General features: G+C 52.5%; 1 protein-coding gene across 1 annotated transcript in view; it reads right to left on the bottom strand.

Annotated features, from left to right (window-relative positions):
- IQGAP3 (IQ motif containing GTPase activating protein 3) overlaps positions 1–14,389 on the bottom strand; it is a 39,669-nt gene that overhangs the window by 21,196 nt on the left and 4,084 nt on the right. Inside the window, exons 4-17 of the mRNA XM_050930487.1 lie at positions 12,038–12,115; positions 11,208–11,284; positions 9,420–9,487; positions 8,465–8,578; positions 7,660–7,838; positions 7,202–7,289; positions 5,533–5,696; positions 5,136–5,223; positions 3,863–4,026; positions 3,357–3,517; positions 2,552–2,676; positions 2,302–2,465; positions 1,738–1,828; positions 915–1,082 (exon numbers count right to left, since the gene is read on the bottom strand). Coding sequence (XP_050786444.1) covers positions 915–1,082; positions 1,738–1,828; positions 2,302–2,465; positions 2,552–2,676; positions 3,357–3,517; positions 3,863–4,026; positions 5,136–5,223; positions 5,533–5,696; positions 7,202–7,289; positions 7,660–7,838; positions 8,465–8,578; positions 9,420–9,487; positions 11,208–11,284; positions 12,038–12,115 — 1,729 coding nt within the window. The remainder of the gene's footprint in view (positions 1–914; positions 1,083–1,737; positions 1,829–2,301; positions 2,466–2,551; positions 2,677–3,356; positions 3,518–3,862; positions 4,027–5,135; positions 5,224–5,532; positions 5,697–7,201; positions 7,290–7,659; positions 7,839–8,464; positions 8,579–9,419; positions 9,488–11,207; positions 11,285–12,037; positions 12,116–14,389) is intronic.

Genomic DNA, 14,389 nt, shown 5'->3' with positions numbered 1-14,389 from the left:
GTTCGGCTTTCAACTCCCTGCACTCCCCACATACATCCAGAGCAAGAGCCTTCTCCCTCGCATCTGATGCCCTTCCTATAGCAACTATCTGCTAGCCCCCTCTCTCGTTTTGACACCTGGCTTGTCCTATTTCTCCCCTCGCCGTCACCCATCCTCCTCCTCCATGAACAGCTTGATACCAAATACCATCTAACCTCTGTCTTCCTGTCCCGGCTGTGTGACTGCACCACACAACCTCTCTGCTAGCTCCCTCTGCACCACACACACAGGTTTGTAGCTTATGGCTCTGCACGACCGATGCCCATGGTCTCTCATCGCCTCTAAATATAGCGCTTATGCAGCCCTTCCATCAACGTAGGATCTGAGCACAGCTGTGTCTAGTGCATTTGTCCTACAGGAGCGGAGGTGCAGAGAGACTCGCCCAGAACTGGTGGCAAAGCTGGGTCTCCCAAATCCCAGGCCAGGGCCCCCAACCACTAGGCCATCCCTCTCGTTCAGCCTTCCCTGGTGGACGTCCCCACAACTGATTATACTGGGTCAGCCCAATGATCCAGCTAGCCCAGGATCCTGTGTCCGACAGCAGCTGGTACCAGAACTTCAGGGGGAGCCTACAAACCAGGGCAGCTAGCAAGACCACTCAGTCTTCCCCTCTTGGCTTGTGGCAGTCAGAGCTTTAGGGTCGGCCACATCTTTCCTGTGGGGTGCGTGGAAATGGGGGGTTACTAATCGAGATTGCGGTAGCCCCTCGGGGTCCCAGTCATGGACCAGGGCCTGCGGCGCTAGGTGCTGTACAGACACAGAATGCTCCCTGCCCCAAAGAGCTCTGGATGTTGGAGGCTAACCAATGCTACTAGCTGGCGATTCAGCCCCCGCCCCCATCGTTTTCAAGGTCAGAGGAGTCCGGGGCCTTTTACCTGCTTGTCTCTTGGCAGCCAGGAGGGCGGCAAGCTGTGCCTGGTAGGCCCCTGCACATTCTGCCACGATGCCGCGCAGGGAAACGTCCGGGTTACGCAGCACACGCGCCGTCTGAGCCGGCTTTCCTTCTTTTATGGCCTGGTTGATGGCAGCAATGCCGAGAGCCACTGTGGGAAGAGACAGGGAAGGAAAAGATTAGAAAAGGAAGAGGGTCCATTCATCCACACACCCCCAGCGAGCCCAGCGTGGTCCAGGCCTGAGTGGAAGGAAGTGACCACGGACAGTGGCCTCCAAGCTTCCAAACAGCCGAGTTCCTGCTCCATCAGCAGCCCAGTTCACCTTCGCACCAGCCAATCCCAGCGAGTAGTTAGCAGCCGATTGCCTGAAGCTTTGGAGAAGGGGATTAACGCTTTACATCCCCGGGGAATGTGGATTCCAGATGGTACAGAGTACAGGTTCCTAGGGGCTCTCCAAGTCAGATTGCAATTGGAGGATCGGGGAGAAGCCGGCCGTCTCGGAGGGATCGCCACTGGCACAGCATTCAGCGGTGTTCACTGCTGCGGCTTATGGGTCAGCATCCCAGCACTCCCGAGCCCAGCTCATCTCGCAGGGCCTACCCTGATCCCGGGGGCCGGCACCTTGAGACCCCAGAGAAGAGTATCTCACAAGCCCTGGAGAGTCAGGGAGGGTGGACAGATAAGAACCACCGGGCTAGAGAGTCTCTCCCCATCCTGCATTTCTTGGCACGCAGGGGAATAACGGAAGAGGGCCGGGCTGCAGCTCCAGCTTGAACCTGCTCCACGTTCGCTTCCGAGCCCTTACGTCTCCTGGCTGCCTCGGTGTCCTGATTGGCCTTGGAAACCCCTTGCTGGATCTCCTCCCACCAGAGAGCTGCTCCATCATCTCCGGTCACCTAGAAGACGGGAGGCAAAAGGTGATGAGCTGGGGAATCTTTACAGAACACACGCAGAGGCGGTGCTTCCGTCACGGAGATGCAGCCACCTCTGGGGAAGGGGCGGCTGGCAGAAACAGCATTTAACAGAGTGGGAGGAATTTGGCTTAAAGGCCCCCAGGGCTCTTCTGGAAAATGCAACGGGACCTTTTGGAACCAAGTGGAGCAAGATGCAGGCAAGAGCCTGGAAAGAAAAAAGGCAGAAATTCCCTATGTTGCATGGTGGATTTGGGCTTCTAACCCAGGGCAAAAAGGCCACTGCCAGGAGTGTGAATCCTTAACCCAGCCTTGGAATGACAGTTCTCCTCCGTCCCTCATGTCTATCAAGCTGAATCGTTCTCTGCCACACGCTGGTTTTAATGTGTCTCAAGCAACAGACTTTCCGCCCCTTCCCCAGCCAGCTGCTCTAGGCGGCGCAACGCCAATGGTCCTACCTGGGCTTTCTGCTTTAGTGCAGCGGTCAGCACATCGTGGTAACGCCTCGCTCCTGGGAGCGTCACGGCAGAGAACCTGGCAGAGGGCAGCAGCAGAGCAGTGAGCGTCTTCTCTGGGTCGTCCTGCGCCAGCGCCTCGTTGATCAGTCTGATGGCGAGGATCTCTGTGCCAGGAAGAACAAAGACAGCTGGTGATTCAGAGTCCAATACAGCTCACGGAGCCCAACGCTCAGGTATAAAAGCCACTTACTGTCGTTTTCGTCTTGCACTGCCAAGTTGGCGCTGTTCACACAGGCCTGGATGTCGTTCCAGCTCAGGAACGCAGCCCCAGCTTTCCCAGACCAGCGCTTCAGTTTCAACAAGTCGTCAAAATAGCTGAAAGGGGAAAGACAGAGCCAGTGCTTAGCACAGGACTGAAAGGTCCAGCATCCAAGGGTCTGAAAAATGCTGTCAGAAAATGTCAAAACACCTCGCCGCAGGAGGCAGTCTCTTGGTTTCCAAAATGGGGAAACTGAGGCACAGAGCCGTGAAGGTCACGAGTTGAGCCAATAACATAGCTCAGACTGGAACCCAGCAGTTCTGATTCTTAGTCCCAGCTTTGGCCACCCAGACTACCACCCCTCCTGCCACAGGCAGGAATAGAACCCAGGAGTCCTGACTTCCATACACAAATTCACCGCTAACTTTCTTAACATAAGACCAACATTGTTTTCTCCTCCAGCAACAGATCCCTCTCTTGCCACCTGACCAGCAAGAAGCTGGGTCCAAGAGGTGGCTCCTGCAGGCTGCTGGGGAGATCTGCAGTCAGCCCCAGATGACATCTGGTAACAGAACCAAGTTACGGACAGAGTTTAACCCTTCAGGTCGTGGGTTCCTGCAGATCCTGTTTCACAGCCTCAGAAACCTCCCCACCCAGCTCGACCCACTTCACAACTGTCAGGGGCCTGGCTCTGCCATTTTTAAATGCTACAAAGCCTTTTAACTCATTTACGGCCAATTCAATCCACTGGAATCGGTATACGGGGCATCATTCCCACTGAAATCCACCCAATTACCGCTGTGCGTTTGCATCCTCAATATCAGACAGACCCAGGGCAGGGCTGACCAGGCTACTCCAGAATCCATAGACGTCCCCAGCTTCCAGTGCCCGGTCGATCAGCGCCACAGCCGAGAGCATTTCCACTGCAACGTACAGTTCCTCCTGCCCCAACTCACCCTGCAGAAATGGGGGCGGGAGGGGGAATTGACACACACAACGATGATCCTTTTCTGCCCCCCCAATTCCTACAGCACCCAATGTGAATCCATTTACAGCAGAGGAAACTGAGGCACAGAGAGACTTGTCCCATGCTGTCTATGGCAGAGATTGTTCCCAGATCTCCAGAGCACCAGTCCAGGGCTTTTAGCACCAGGCCAGGGCTTTTAGCACCAGGCCAATGAGCCATAGCGATTCCCCCATTGTGAAGGTGGTCCCCAGGATGGCAGCAAAGAGCCGACTGTCCAATAGCCTCTGTCACCGCTCCTCCTTTCCCCGATCCCGGAGATGCTGCCCTCTCCTCACCTGCGGATGGTGTTGCTGTAGCAGGGACAGCTCGTGCTGGTACAGCTGGGCGGCGAAGGGAAACGCCTTGGGCAGCTGGGCCTCGGGGCTCATCAATTCTCGCACTGTCTCCATCGCCTCCCCCCGGCGGATCGAAGCGTTGATGCGGCTCACGGCCCGCCTCACTGCGCGCCCGCGGGACAAAAAACGAGGCAAATTAACTGCGGGGGGCGGAACTCAGGGTTTGTCTTAAGGCAGCCCTCAAATCGAGTTCACGCCACTTGAGCGGGAGCCGCCACGCTGCAAAAAAAGAACACTCCAGCGGCACGGAGCGACTGCATCTCCGCTGCGTGGCGAGCGCCAGCTTCACCCCACCCCGGCAGCTGGAGTCTATAGCCGGCTGAACTCGAGTCAGAACGCTGCTTGTACAGACGGGAGCCAGGTTAGGGGCAGCACTGCTGCGATCCCGCCGGCGAAGACACGGGTCTCCTGGAGCCCCGGATCTGGGCTACTGAGGAATTGCTCTGCCCAGGTCCATTCAGCGGCGATAATCGTGGGGTGTTGACTTTGGGACGACGGAGGCATCTGATGGCGGAGATCTGGGGCCCAGGCTGCCTGAAATCTGCTTTGCAACCCAGATGCCACATGCCCCGTGCTGACAGGGCGTTAACTCTTCCGTACCACGTGCATTTTGAGCTGCACAGGGGACTCAGGGCAGGCGTGATGCCCTCTGCCCAGGCACGAGACTGGCCCTAGCGGCTCTTTGATGCCTTGGCAACAGTGTGGCATTGCAGGGCAGGGGCAGGATGGATCCATTGGACCAGGCAAAGTGCCCCCCAAGCAGGGACAGAAGTTAAGGATGGCCCAAGCCCCAGCAGTTCCCAGAGGTGATGCAAGCTACCTCTCTGCCTACCAACTGGCACACACCCCACCCCATAGCAGCCTGGGCATAGCCAGATGCCAAGCATGATGTTCAGACCCTCTGCGGCTGGGGCACTAATGCGTTAGCATTTCCGACACATGAGAGGGAGCAAACACAGCAAGTGAACAGAGACAGGGAGTCCCTGCGGGGCAGGCGTCTCTCAACGATTCATTGGCCTCTCCGGTATGGCGGCCAACCAAGGTGCCAGTTACGGGGGGTTTGCGGCGTGGGTCACTAGGAAGTGGAGCAAGGCCCAGCTGCATCAGGAAGAGGCTGAGAAGCCTGGATTTGGCCTCAGATTCATAGCGACCCTGGCTGCCCCCAGGTCATTACCAGCCCCCTTCGCTGCATGGGGGACTTGGCATGACTTACTGGCGTGTTCCTGATCTCCTCTCTCATTGGCTGCGTAGACCCCCGCCTGCACCTCCTCCTGCTCCAGCAGGTCCACGTAGCCCAGCTCCTGCAAGGAGGAAAGCAGCAGGAGGTTGCACACCAGGGAGACCCACCCAGCCAGCCTGCTCCCCTCCCAGGGCCACGCCCACCATCCCTCCAAGGGAAGTTGCTCACATGCAGACCGGCTGCAGGGCTTCCTGAACGTCCATGTGTCACAGGAAACCTTTAGAGCCTGGGGCTTTCACTTGATCCAGACCCGACCCAGCACAGGGTGTCTGGACTGCTAGGGCCCGATCCCACAGCATCACCTGGTTTCTGTCTACGTAGTTTTCCTCCCCGCTCCAGTATGCAGGCTCCTTCCCCTGCTGGGCCTTACCAGCGCTTTCTGCTCCCGATCGGTACTCAGCTGATCCAAGTACCAGGCTGCGTTTTCCCGCTGCACACCGCGCAGGGCCAGGACGGGATCCTGCAGGGCCCGGCACAGAGCCGTAGGGTCCTGCCTCTCCAGAGCATCGTCCACATATTCCAGCGCTCCGTGCACTAGAAGAGAGGCATGGAGACACCGCTAGAGAGCCACTAGCCTGGGGCACTTGGTATCAAGGAGCCCTGGAGTCAACGTCATTTGGTGAAGGAGGATTTAAAAGGGCAGGGGATCGGCTTAGGCAGAGCACAGGATTGGGCTTCACTTACCCAGCCGGCTGGCTTGGAACGTCAGCTGTTCCGTGATTGGTCCTTTGTCGAGGAACTCGTTTTGAAAGGGCTGGTTGATGTGTGTGCGCAATATACTAGCTCCATCCTGTCCCCTTATAGCAACTGGCTCGCAGAGAAGAGCCTGCTACTGCTGCCAGCTGATGGAGCGACTCTCTGCCCCCTACTGATGACCCACAAGCTTTGATTTTCTAGCATACCCGCAACGAAAGTTAAAAAGCGCTCTTATCGGGAGAGCTCAAAGCTCTTCGCCAAGCAGGGCAGTATCTTGATCCCCATTGTACAAATGGGGAAACTGAGGCACGAGGAGGTTGTGGGGGAGAGTGCCTTCTCCAAGGTCACCCAGCAGTGTGGTGGCTGAGCAGAGAATAGAACCCAGGTCTAAGGCATCCCAGTTTAGAATGCTAACCACTAGGCCACACCACTGATGGTGGCACTCTTGACCTCTATTGATGACTAGACCAACATGAGCCTGTTCCAGCTTCGGCCAACAGAGCTGCTCATGCATTAGAGGCTTGTGCTTCAAAAATCCAGAGGTCTGGGATTCGATACCCGCTACCAGCCACCCACACAGGGGCAATGCATTAGGGCTTATCTACACATGAAAGACAATCCGGAATAAGGTTGTAAATTTAAGGTGGATTAGCTATTCCTGATTAATCCACTTCCAAAATGGAATTAAACTAATTCAGTGTCTACACAGAAGCCGCATAGGAGCAGGAGGGACAGCTCAGTGGTTTGAGCATTGGTCTGCTAAACCCAGGTTGTGAGGTCAATCCCTGAGGGGACCATTTAGGGGCAAAAATCAGTACTTGGTCCTACTAGTGACCGGATTCAATGACCTTTCAAGGTACCTTCCAGTTCTATGAGAGAGGTATATCTCCATATATTATTATTTATACAATAAAAGGCACTCATCCTGGAATAGGAGCATCTCCGCCCCAGCAGTCAATCAGGCCTAGCGATTCCCTGTGTAGACAAGCTCTTATAAAGGAGTTTACCCAGGTTACCTGCTTCAGGGATTCCCTTTGTGCCAGGGGAAGTCAATGAAGGAACCATGTGGAGAACCTCAGGGTGCTCCTGAAATGAAACCCTTTGCCCCATAATGGGGAGGGAGGGATTCCCTGCCTATTGCTCCTGACCAGGACTCTGAAAACAACTAGTGGGGGCATGGCCTCTGCTCTGAAGAACCCAGCCTGGGTCTCACATGAAACAAAGCCTTTTGGGAGAGCTAGTTAGTGTTGGGCAGACCTCCCACGCCAAAGGGACGTGCTCAATAAGCAGCATATCTACTCCAGCAGCTCTCGGGGTGCGGGGGAACACGTTGTTTTGCTCACCGTTGACTTTGTTGATGTTCCCTTGTATTTCAGCCTGAGTCAGACACCGGTCGTAAATATCCTCGCTTTCTGGGCTCTCCTGCAGGTACTGAAGAGGGAAAAGTCACCCATCATTGCACATCTTCACCTAGATGCACACCCCTTTTCTCCAAACGCACCCCCATATCCACCAGTTCTGCCCACCCAACGTTCCTCCTGTGGCCAGGTCAGCCAGCTTTAGGCCAGCCCTCCTGGAGGATCTGGCCCACTTCCTTTCCTGGCTGCAGAGAAATCCACCCTGCGTTTGCCCTCGATCCATTTTGAAGACGACTCGAGCCCTGAACTTTAGGTGTCAAAGTGCAAGGAGCCTCCCCAAATCATGATGCACTTCACACCGCTGTGGGCCACATTTAGGATAAGAACCTACCACTACCACCAGGTAACGGAGTTCCTCCTTTCACTGAGTGCTCTGCCCTTACCCGGTTCCTGGCATTGCCAGCTTTCTCCATCTTCACCTGGAACAACATCTCCTGGTAGACGGCAGCGAGATTCTCTCGCAAGTTGAGCAGCATGGCGCTGGGATTGTGCAGGGCCACCATGGTCTGCTCCACCACCCCCCTCTCCACGGCTTCGTTGATGGCGAGGACGGCGGCATGGACTAGACCAGGCGCGGCAAGAGAGAGACAGAAGAGCATCGTGTGGTCAGAGACTGGAGCGACAGGATTTGAGACTTTCCATTTATCTGTGCCCCGCATCTACACAGCAACACAGTGCTGCAAGTCCTGGCTTTTAGGGGGCTTGAAAAAACAGTCACCAGAATCCACAAACCCTGGGTTAGATGGTTGCTCTCTATACAATGCAGGGGAAGAGAGGGGCACCTGGGACCGGGATCTACACAAGCCAGCGCGCTAGGCAAGGAGGTGCCTAAGGTAGCTAATGGGAGATGCTGACAGGTCCCACCCCTCTCCTGGACTGGAGGCAAGGTTGTGATCCACAGGCGGGATCCACTCTCCTGGAGTCAGGGGTCTAAGCAGCATGCACCTAACTCTCCCTTGACAACCATTAGCCCTGTGGTTCGCTAACCATTAGGCCACAGCCACTGAAGGTGGTGATCCATTGGTTGGTCTACTGATGGCTAGACCAACATGAGCCTGCCCCATAAAGAGGCCAAACACATTCAGGGTTACAGAGCTGGATTAAGCCAAAAGACCCCAGGGAGGGACTCAGACAAGCGCCGCTGCAGGAAAAACCACCCTCACGCGTTATCCTAGGGAGTAAAATCACCTGCCGCTTCATCCACGGAGAGCTCGCTGGCGAGAATCCCGCCGATCTTGCTGAAGGCTGGCATCTGGAGGCCGTATTTCTCCAGCTCCCGCTTCATGTTGTTAATTTCCTCCTCTGGAACAGAGCAAGCCCAGTCAGCGAATACACGCCCGCTTGGGCCGGGCCCGGCACCAGACTCCTTCTGACATTTCTGTGTACCATGAGGATGGCAAGCAGAAGCCCCAAACAAGAACAGGCCCCAGGGATGCCAGGCACTGTACAGAGCTGAACCCCACCCTAAACGGCAGGTGACGTCAATGGACGTCAGCCAATTTAATCCATACCAGGAGCCCCTGTGCGGTGCCACAGGCTTCGCTGGAGCTGTACATGTGCACAGGGATCCAGTGCAGAATCAGGGCCATACGGTAAAGAGACATTCAGTGTCCCAAAAGGGAAAAGTTAGCAGAGCTAAGGGAGCCAGCAGCAGGATGTGTTTCTGTCTCTAATGTCAACAGGGCTGAACTGGGTACATACAGGAAGCCAGTCTCCCAAATGAGACAGTGTAGTCCAGTGGGCAGGCTTGGAGTCAGGACACCTGGATTTTATTCCCACCTTTGCCACTGATCTACCCTGTGACCTTGGGCAAGACACTTCACCCTCCCTAGGCTTCTATTTTCTCTCCCACACTTTGCCTATCATGTCTATTTAGATAGTTCAGGGCAGGAACGGTCTCTTAACATGTGTACGTACAGCACCTGGCACAGTGGGCTACTGATCTCTTTAGTTAGCTACTGAGATACAAAAAAAAGCCAATTTTCTATCTGAGCTTAAATAAAGCTGCTTATAAATAAAAAGCCTGCTGAAGCATCCCCTCTGCAGAACAATTCCAGAGATATAAGCAGTAAATACAGATCAGCTAGAGTTAACCAGGAAACCCCCAAGAACTAGCCCAGATTTGTCCTTTACCATCCCATACCTGTAAAGTTCACTTTCCCGTATAAATCCTGGATCTGTGGAGCCAGCCCCAGCTTAAACAAGTATAAACTGAAAAATTTAAAACAAACACACTTCATGGATGAATTTAACAATCCAGTTTTTTCCTGACACACAGTAACACACACACTCCAGGGTTTTTAATCCATATAGTAGATGACCCAATAAGCTCTGTGGTCTGGTCATTAGAACACAGAACTGGGAGATCACAGTTCTGCAATGCCAGGTCTGTGACTGGCTTGCTGTATGACCTCAGGCAAGTCGCATCCCTTCCCGGGCCTCAGTTTCCCCATCTGTAAAACAGGGATGATACCCCTTTGTAAAGCATAGACACCAACACTCTGTGACCCAGACTAGCTGTCTGCTGCCTTCCAGAGAGACTGAGGTAGTTGCTTTGACCTTGGAAGTGCTAAATAAAACTGGATCCCATTTCCCCCTCCCTCTACTAGTCACATGTGTTCAGTCAGAACCCCCCTTGGCTTAAAAGGGAGGGGGACGCTGTCAGGGTGTTCTCCCCTCAGCTTTGGGATCAATCCAGCCCTCTGCTCTGAAACAGCCCAGACCCAGTGGCTTTACGGGCATGGGGCACCCCTCCATGCCCCATATTTTGCATGGATTTATAACAACATTTTGTCACAGCATTTAGAGTCTGTGGCAGGCCTCTTTGTGTGCGTTTTAAAATCTAGGCCTAATATTTTCAAACTTGGGTACCTAAGACTGGGCACCTAGAGAAAGTGAACAGATTGTCAGAGGCACTGAGCACCCCCACCTGCAGCCAATGGGAGCTGCAGCAAAATACCTTTGGGGAACAAATTTTACAAAAACAAACAAACAGGGGACGTAAGCATAGAATTGGATACCTAAATCCAGTCACGCAGATCCCACAGACACACAGACACACACACACACACGCGCGCGCACGCCGTCACTTGACACGTGTGGGAGTCGTCTATCAGACATGGAGTTAAACATGTGCATGAGAGTTTAAGGATCAGGACCCAAATCTGAGAATTACTGGCCTCAGGAGATAAACATAGAATGGCCACCAGATGGTGCAAGTATCATTGATTAAAATCTACAGGCAAAAAACTCTTCAGATCCTCTAACTAGGCCCTACCAAATCCACAGCCATGAAAAACACATCACGGATCGCGAAATCTGGTCTTGTGTGTGCTTTTACCCTATACTATACAGATTTCATGGGGGAGACCAGCGTTTCTCAAATTGGGAGTTCTGACCCATAAGGGAGTCGCAGAGGGGATTGTAAGGTTATTTTAGGGGAGCCGCAGTATTGCCATATTTATTTCTGCATTGCCTTCAGAGCTGGGTGGCCAGAGAGCGGTGGCTGGTGGCCAGACGCTCAGCTCTGAAGGCAGCGATCCGCCAGCAACAGCGCAGAAGAGTGACAATACCATACCATGCCAGGCCACCCTTACTTCTGTGCTGCTGCGGGCGGCAGAAGTAAGGGTAGCAGTACCGCAACCCTCCCTCCCCAACACCCCCCGCCCCACACACACACACACACACACACACACACACAGTAACCTGGCAACCCCCCTCCCTTCCAACAATTCCTTTTTGGGTCAGGACCCCTACAATTAGAATACCGTGAAATTTCAAATTTAAATAGCTGAAATCATGAAATTTACAATTTTTAAAATCCCATGAGCATGAAATTGATCAAAATGGACCATGAATTTGGTAGGGTCCTACCTATTATCCCAGAGATACGCAACCCATTTACGCGTTACATCCTGGGTTTCTCACTTACCTCAGAGCATGAATGCAATAGACCACCCGTGGCATGTTCTTCTTGTCGTAGATGTCTGTTGTCTCCGGATGAAAGATCTGTTGGCAATACAGACAGCACCCATGTAAGTGCCAATTAGCTTTAATGATTTAGCAGCACACTATAGCCAAGGGGCTAGACGTGGGCTGGAGACTGGAGAATGGTTTGATTCCCCATTCTGCCCTGACCTACTGGGTGACCTTGACCTGCCTCTCAGTTTTCCCATCTGTAAAATGGTGACAGTGATACCGATCTCCTATGTAAAGTGCTTTGAAGACCTGAAGCTGAGAAGCGCTAGGGATTATCGTTACAGTCTCTGTGACACGGAGGGCCAATGCTGATCCTCCATTGGAAACAGCTTCCACATGGTCCGATGGGGAGAACGTGATTCAACAGACCACTCTGTCGAGCACCTGGCAGGATTTTACAGCCATCTAGACTTCTACTGTTAATGCAGCAACCCCTTAACGACCCCTCCTTCCACGAATTTCACTCTCGGGTCACTGCAACTCACAGATGCAGAAGGGATCGCTCATGCAGACCTGACTGCGCCCTAGAAAGTCTTACGCCCCTGTTGTGCAGGAGACAAAGGAAGGTTCCTTCACGTCCACAGGGTTTCAAATGAAGATTTTATTAGCCTGACCAGCTGCCTTTGACTCCACAAGGTGTTGATGATACACCCGGGTGGATGAAGTCACTCGAGCGGCTCCCGCTTACGCAAAGGGGCTCTGTGTTTTTATCAAAGCAGAGAGCACGTCTCATCTTTTCCGGGCTCTGCTTTTGGCCCGGACATGCTGATGCTAATACATTACCGTAGGAAACCCCAGGTGGGCCATGGCCTCGCGCCAGTGGTTGATATTATCTGTGTGTCGAAAATGAAGTCCAGTTGCCTGGGGAAAAAAAAAAAAGGAGGAGAGATTAAACATGGGGTTAGAATGACCCTTCCCTTTGGGGTGTGTTATGCCATTGTTGCCCACGAGGGTGTTTCTTGCGCCTTCCTCCGATGCCGCTGGTCCTGGACACTGAGCCAGATGCACCAGCTACAACTTGTTCTTCCAAACCCATTTAAGCCAGCCCAGGCCATGAGCAATGGAGCGGTGACCCTGACTGACAGCCAGCTCTGCACAGACGGGGTCTGGAGCGAGCTCTGTCAGAAGCACGCCCAAAAAAGATCACCCATCCGTCCACCTCTGACGCAGGAGAGGCTGATGCAATGCCAGCTTCCTGCAACGCCAGCTTCTCCATAGACACAGCACAGCAAAGATTTGGCACAGGAGCCATTTGAGACCCGCAAGGAAATCAGGCAGATCTCGCAGCACACACCAGTATCATCACCTAGAATTAAAAGGATTTCTTATTCACACCGAATCACATCAGTCGAGCGAAGGCCCCAATCCTGCACAGACTTGTTTGTACGTACTGCAGTAGCACATAGGAGCTTCAACCAAGGACCCATTGTGCTAGGCACTGTACAAACACAACAAAAAGAAGATAACAATAGTCCCTATCCCCAAAAAGGACTTAACTTTAAGTACAGTAAATAACCCATTGAAATCAACCGATCGGTTGCATTGCAGGATCAGAGACTAACGTGTTAATTTCATTTTCTTTTTAAAAAATGTTCTGCTTTTCAAACAATTTTACAAACATTCATATAGGGCCAGATCGGCCAGAGACTCACACACCTGAGTAACTCGGCTCACAGGAGTCAAATTAAGCATGTGCTTAACTCTTTGCAAAACAAGAGCCTTCATTCGTGCAGCAGGGTTAGCTAATCTAAGAGGATATGAACGGATTCAAAAGCATCTACCCAGAAAGATTTTCCCATTGACTTCAGTGGGAACAGGATCGGCCCCTACAGCGCTGGATTCCTTATGTTTTATGCACAATCACATTATGTATCAGAAACAGACACACGGGCTGCATTCATCCAAGACAGTCTTTGATATGTTGGAAATAGAAGGGGACTTCAAACGGCCCTCAGAGTCTAGAATGAATCACCAACAACCTTTAAAAAGGAGCTTTTTTTCCTGGAATAAGGTGCAGAGATTTAATAATTTAATTTGGAGCAGGGATGGGATGCTTACAAAAGTGGGATGGAACCCACATGCTGTTGGGTCAGCAAATAAATTAATTGCTACAGTAAATAAATCCCGTTTTAGGTCACGTATAACCAACCTGTCACACATCCAGCACAGGCAGCATCTCACATGCCAGTTCCATGCTGTGGCTAAAATGTTGCTGTGTTCAGAGAAATTGAGCGTTTAAGAGAAGTCATTGGACCTAGCAGAGTGGATTTAGGTTAAACCTACTAGGGGTCTTAATTCTCATTCACACCAAGCTCCCCCTGCCCCACCACCTAGCTTTTTACAACGCTCTGGCAGTGTAAAGTCTTCTGTGCACAAATGGGTTGAAATTCACCCCTTTACAGAAAAGAGTGCTTAAGGTGGGATTTTCATCAGCACTGAATTGAACCGGTGCAGAGTTAAGCCAGCATGGCAGGCTTTTGAAACTCCCAGACTTCAAGATTTTAAAGCCCCATTTTGAAGATTTAAGCGGCTCATTAGCGTTTGCACTGGCCTCTTAGAGGAGTAAATTTCTACCTTAAACGAGGGAGGCAGAGTGACAAGCTGTGGGCACTTGCATCCCCACATGTGACTATCCGGCTGAGCCACCTGGCCAGCATTTCTAAAGCTGAGCTCGGAAGGTTTTATTCTGTCACCTATCACCACAGTATTTGAGCATCTAAAAATCTATGATGGCAACACAGGTTTCAACCAGGGAATCTCTTGATCTGAAGAAAAATAGTCTTCTACTGATCTATACCCCCTCTACATGGGTTGATAATGCTACCCAGCACTTTATAGAGCTGGATAGGCACTAATTAAACCTCACAACACCCCCATTTAAATTGGGGGGGGGTATTCAGATTATTAAGTGAACATAGGCTGGTCCGTTTCATTCATGCCTCTCATCAGTTTCACTCCCAGCATTTCCTTCAGAGAGGATCTGGTTTGCACAAGTGCTGAGCAATGGCAGTTCCCGTCAGCTCCAGTTGGAGAGGTGCCAGCAGATTAAGTTCTTTGCCCAAAGCCACACAACGAGGCAGGACTGGAACTCAGGTCTCCAAAGTCCCAATCTCAAAGTCACTCCCTCTAACCCAA

Source organism: Gopherus flavomarginatus, chromosome 20 (assembly GCF_025201925.1).
Source record: "Gopherus flavomarginatus isolate rGopFla2 chromosome 20, rGopFla2.mat.asm, whole genome shotgun sequence".
Lineage (NCBI taxonomy): Eukaryota > Metazoa > Chordata > Testudines > Testudinidae > Gopherus > Gopherus flavomarginatus.
The sequence above is the reverse complement of the archived record's forward strand: the minus strand, read 5'-3'. Positions and strand labels throughout refer to the sequence as shown.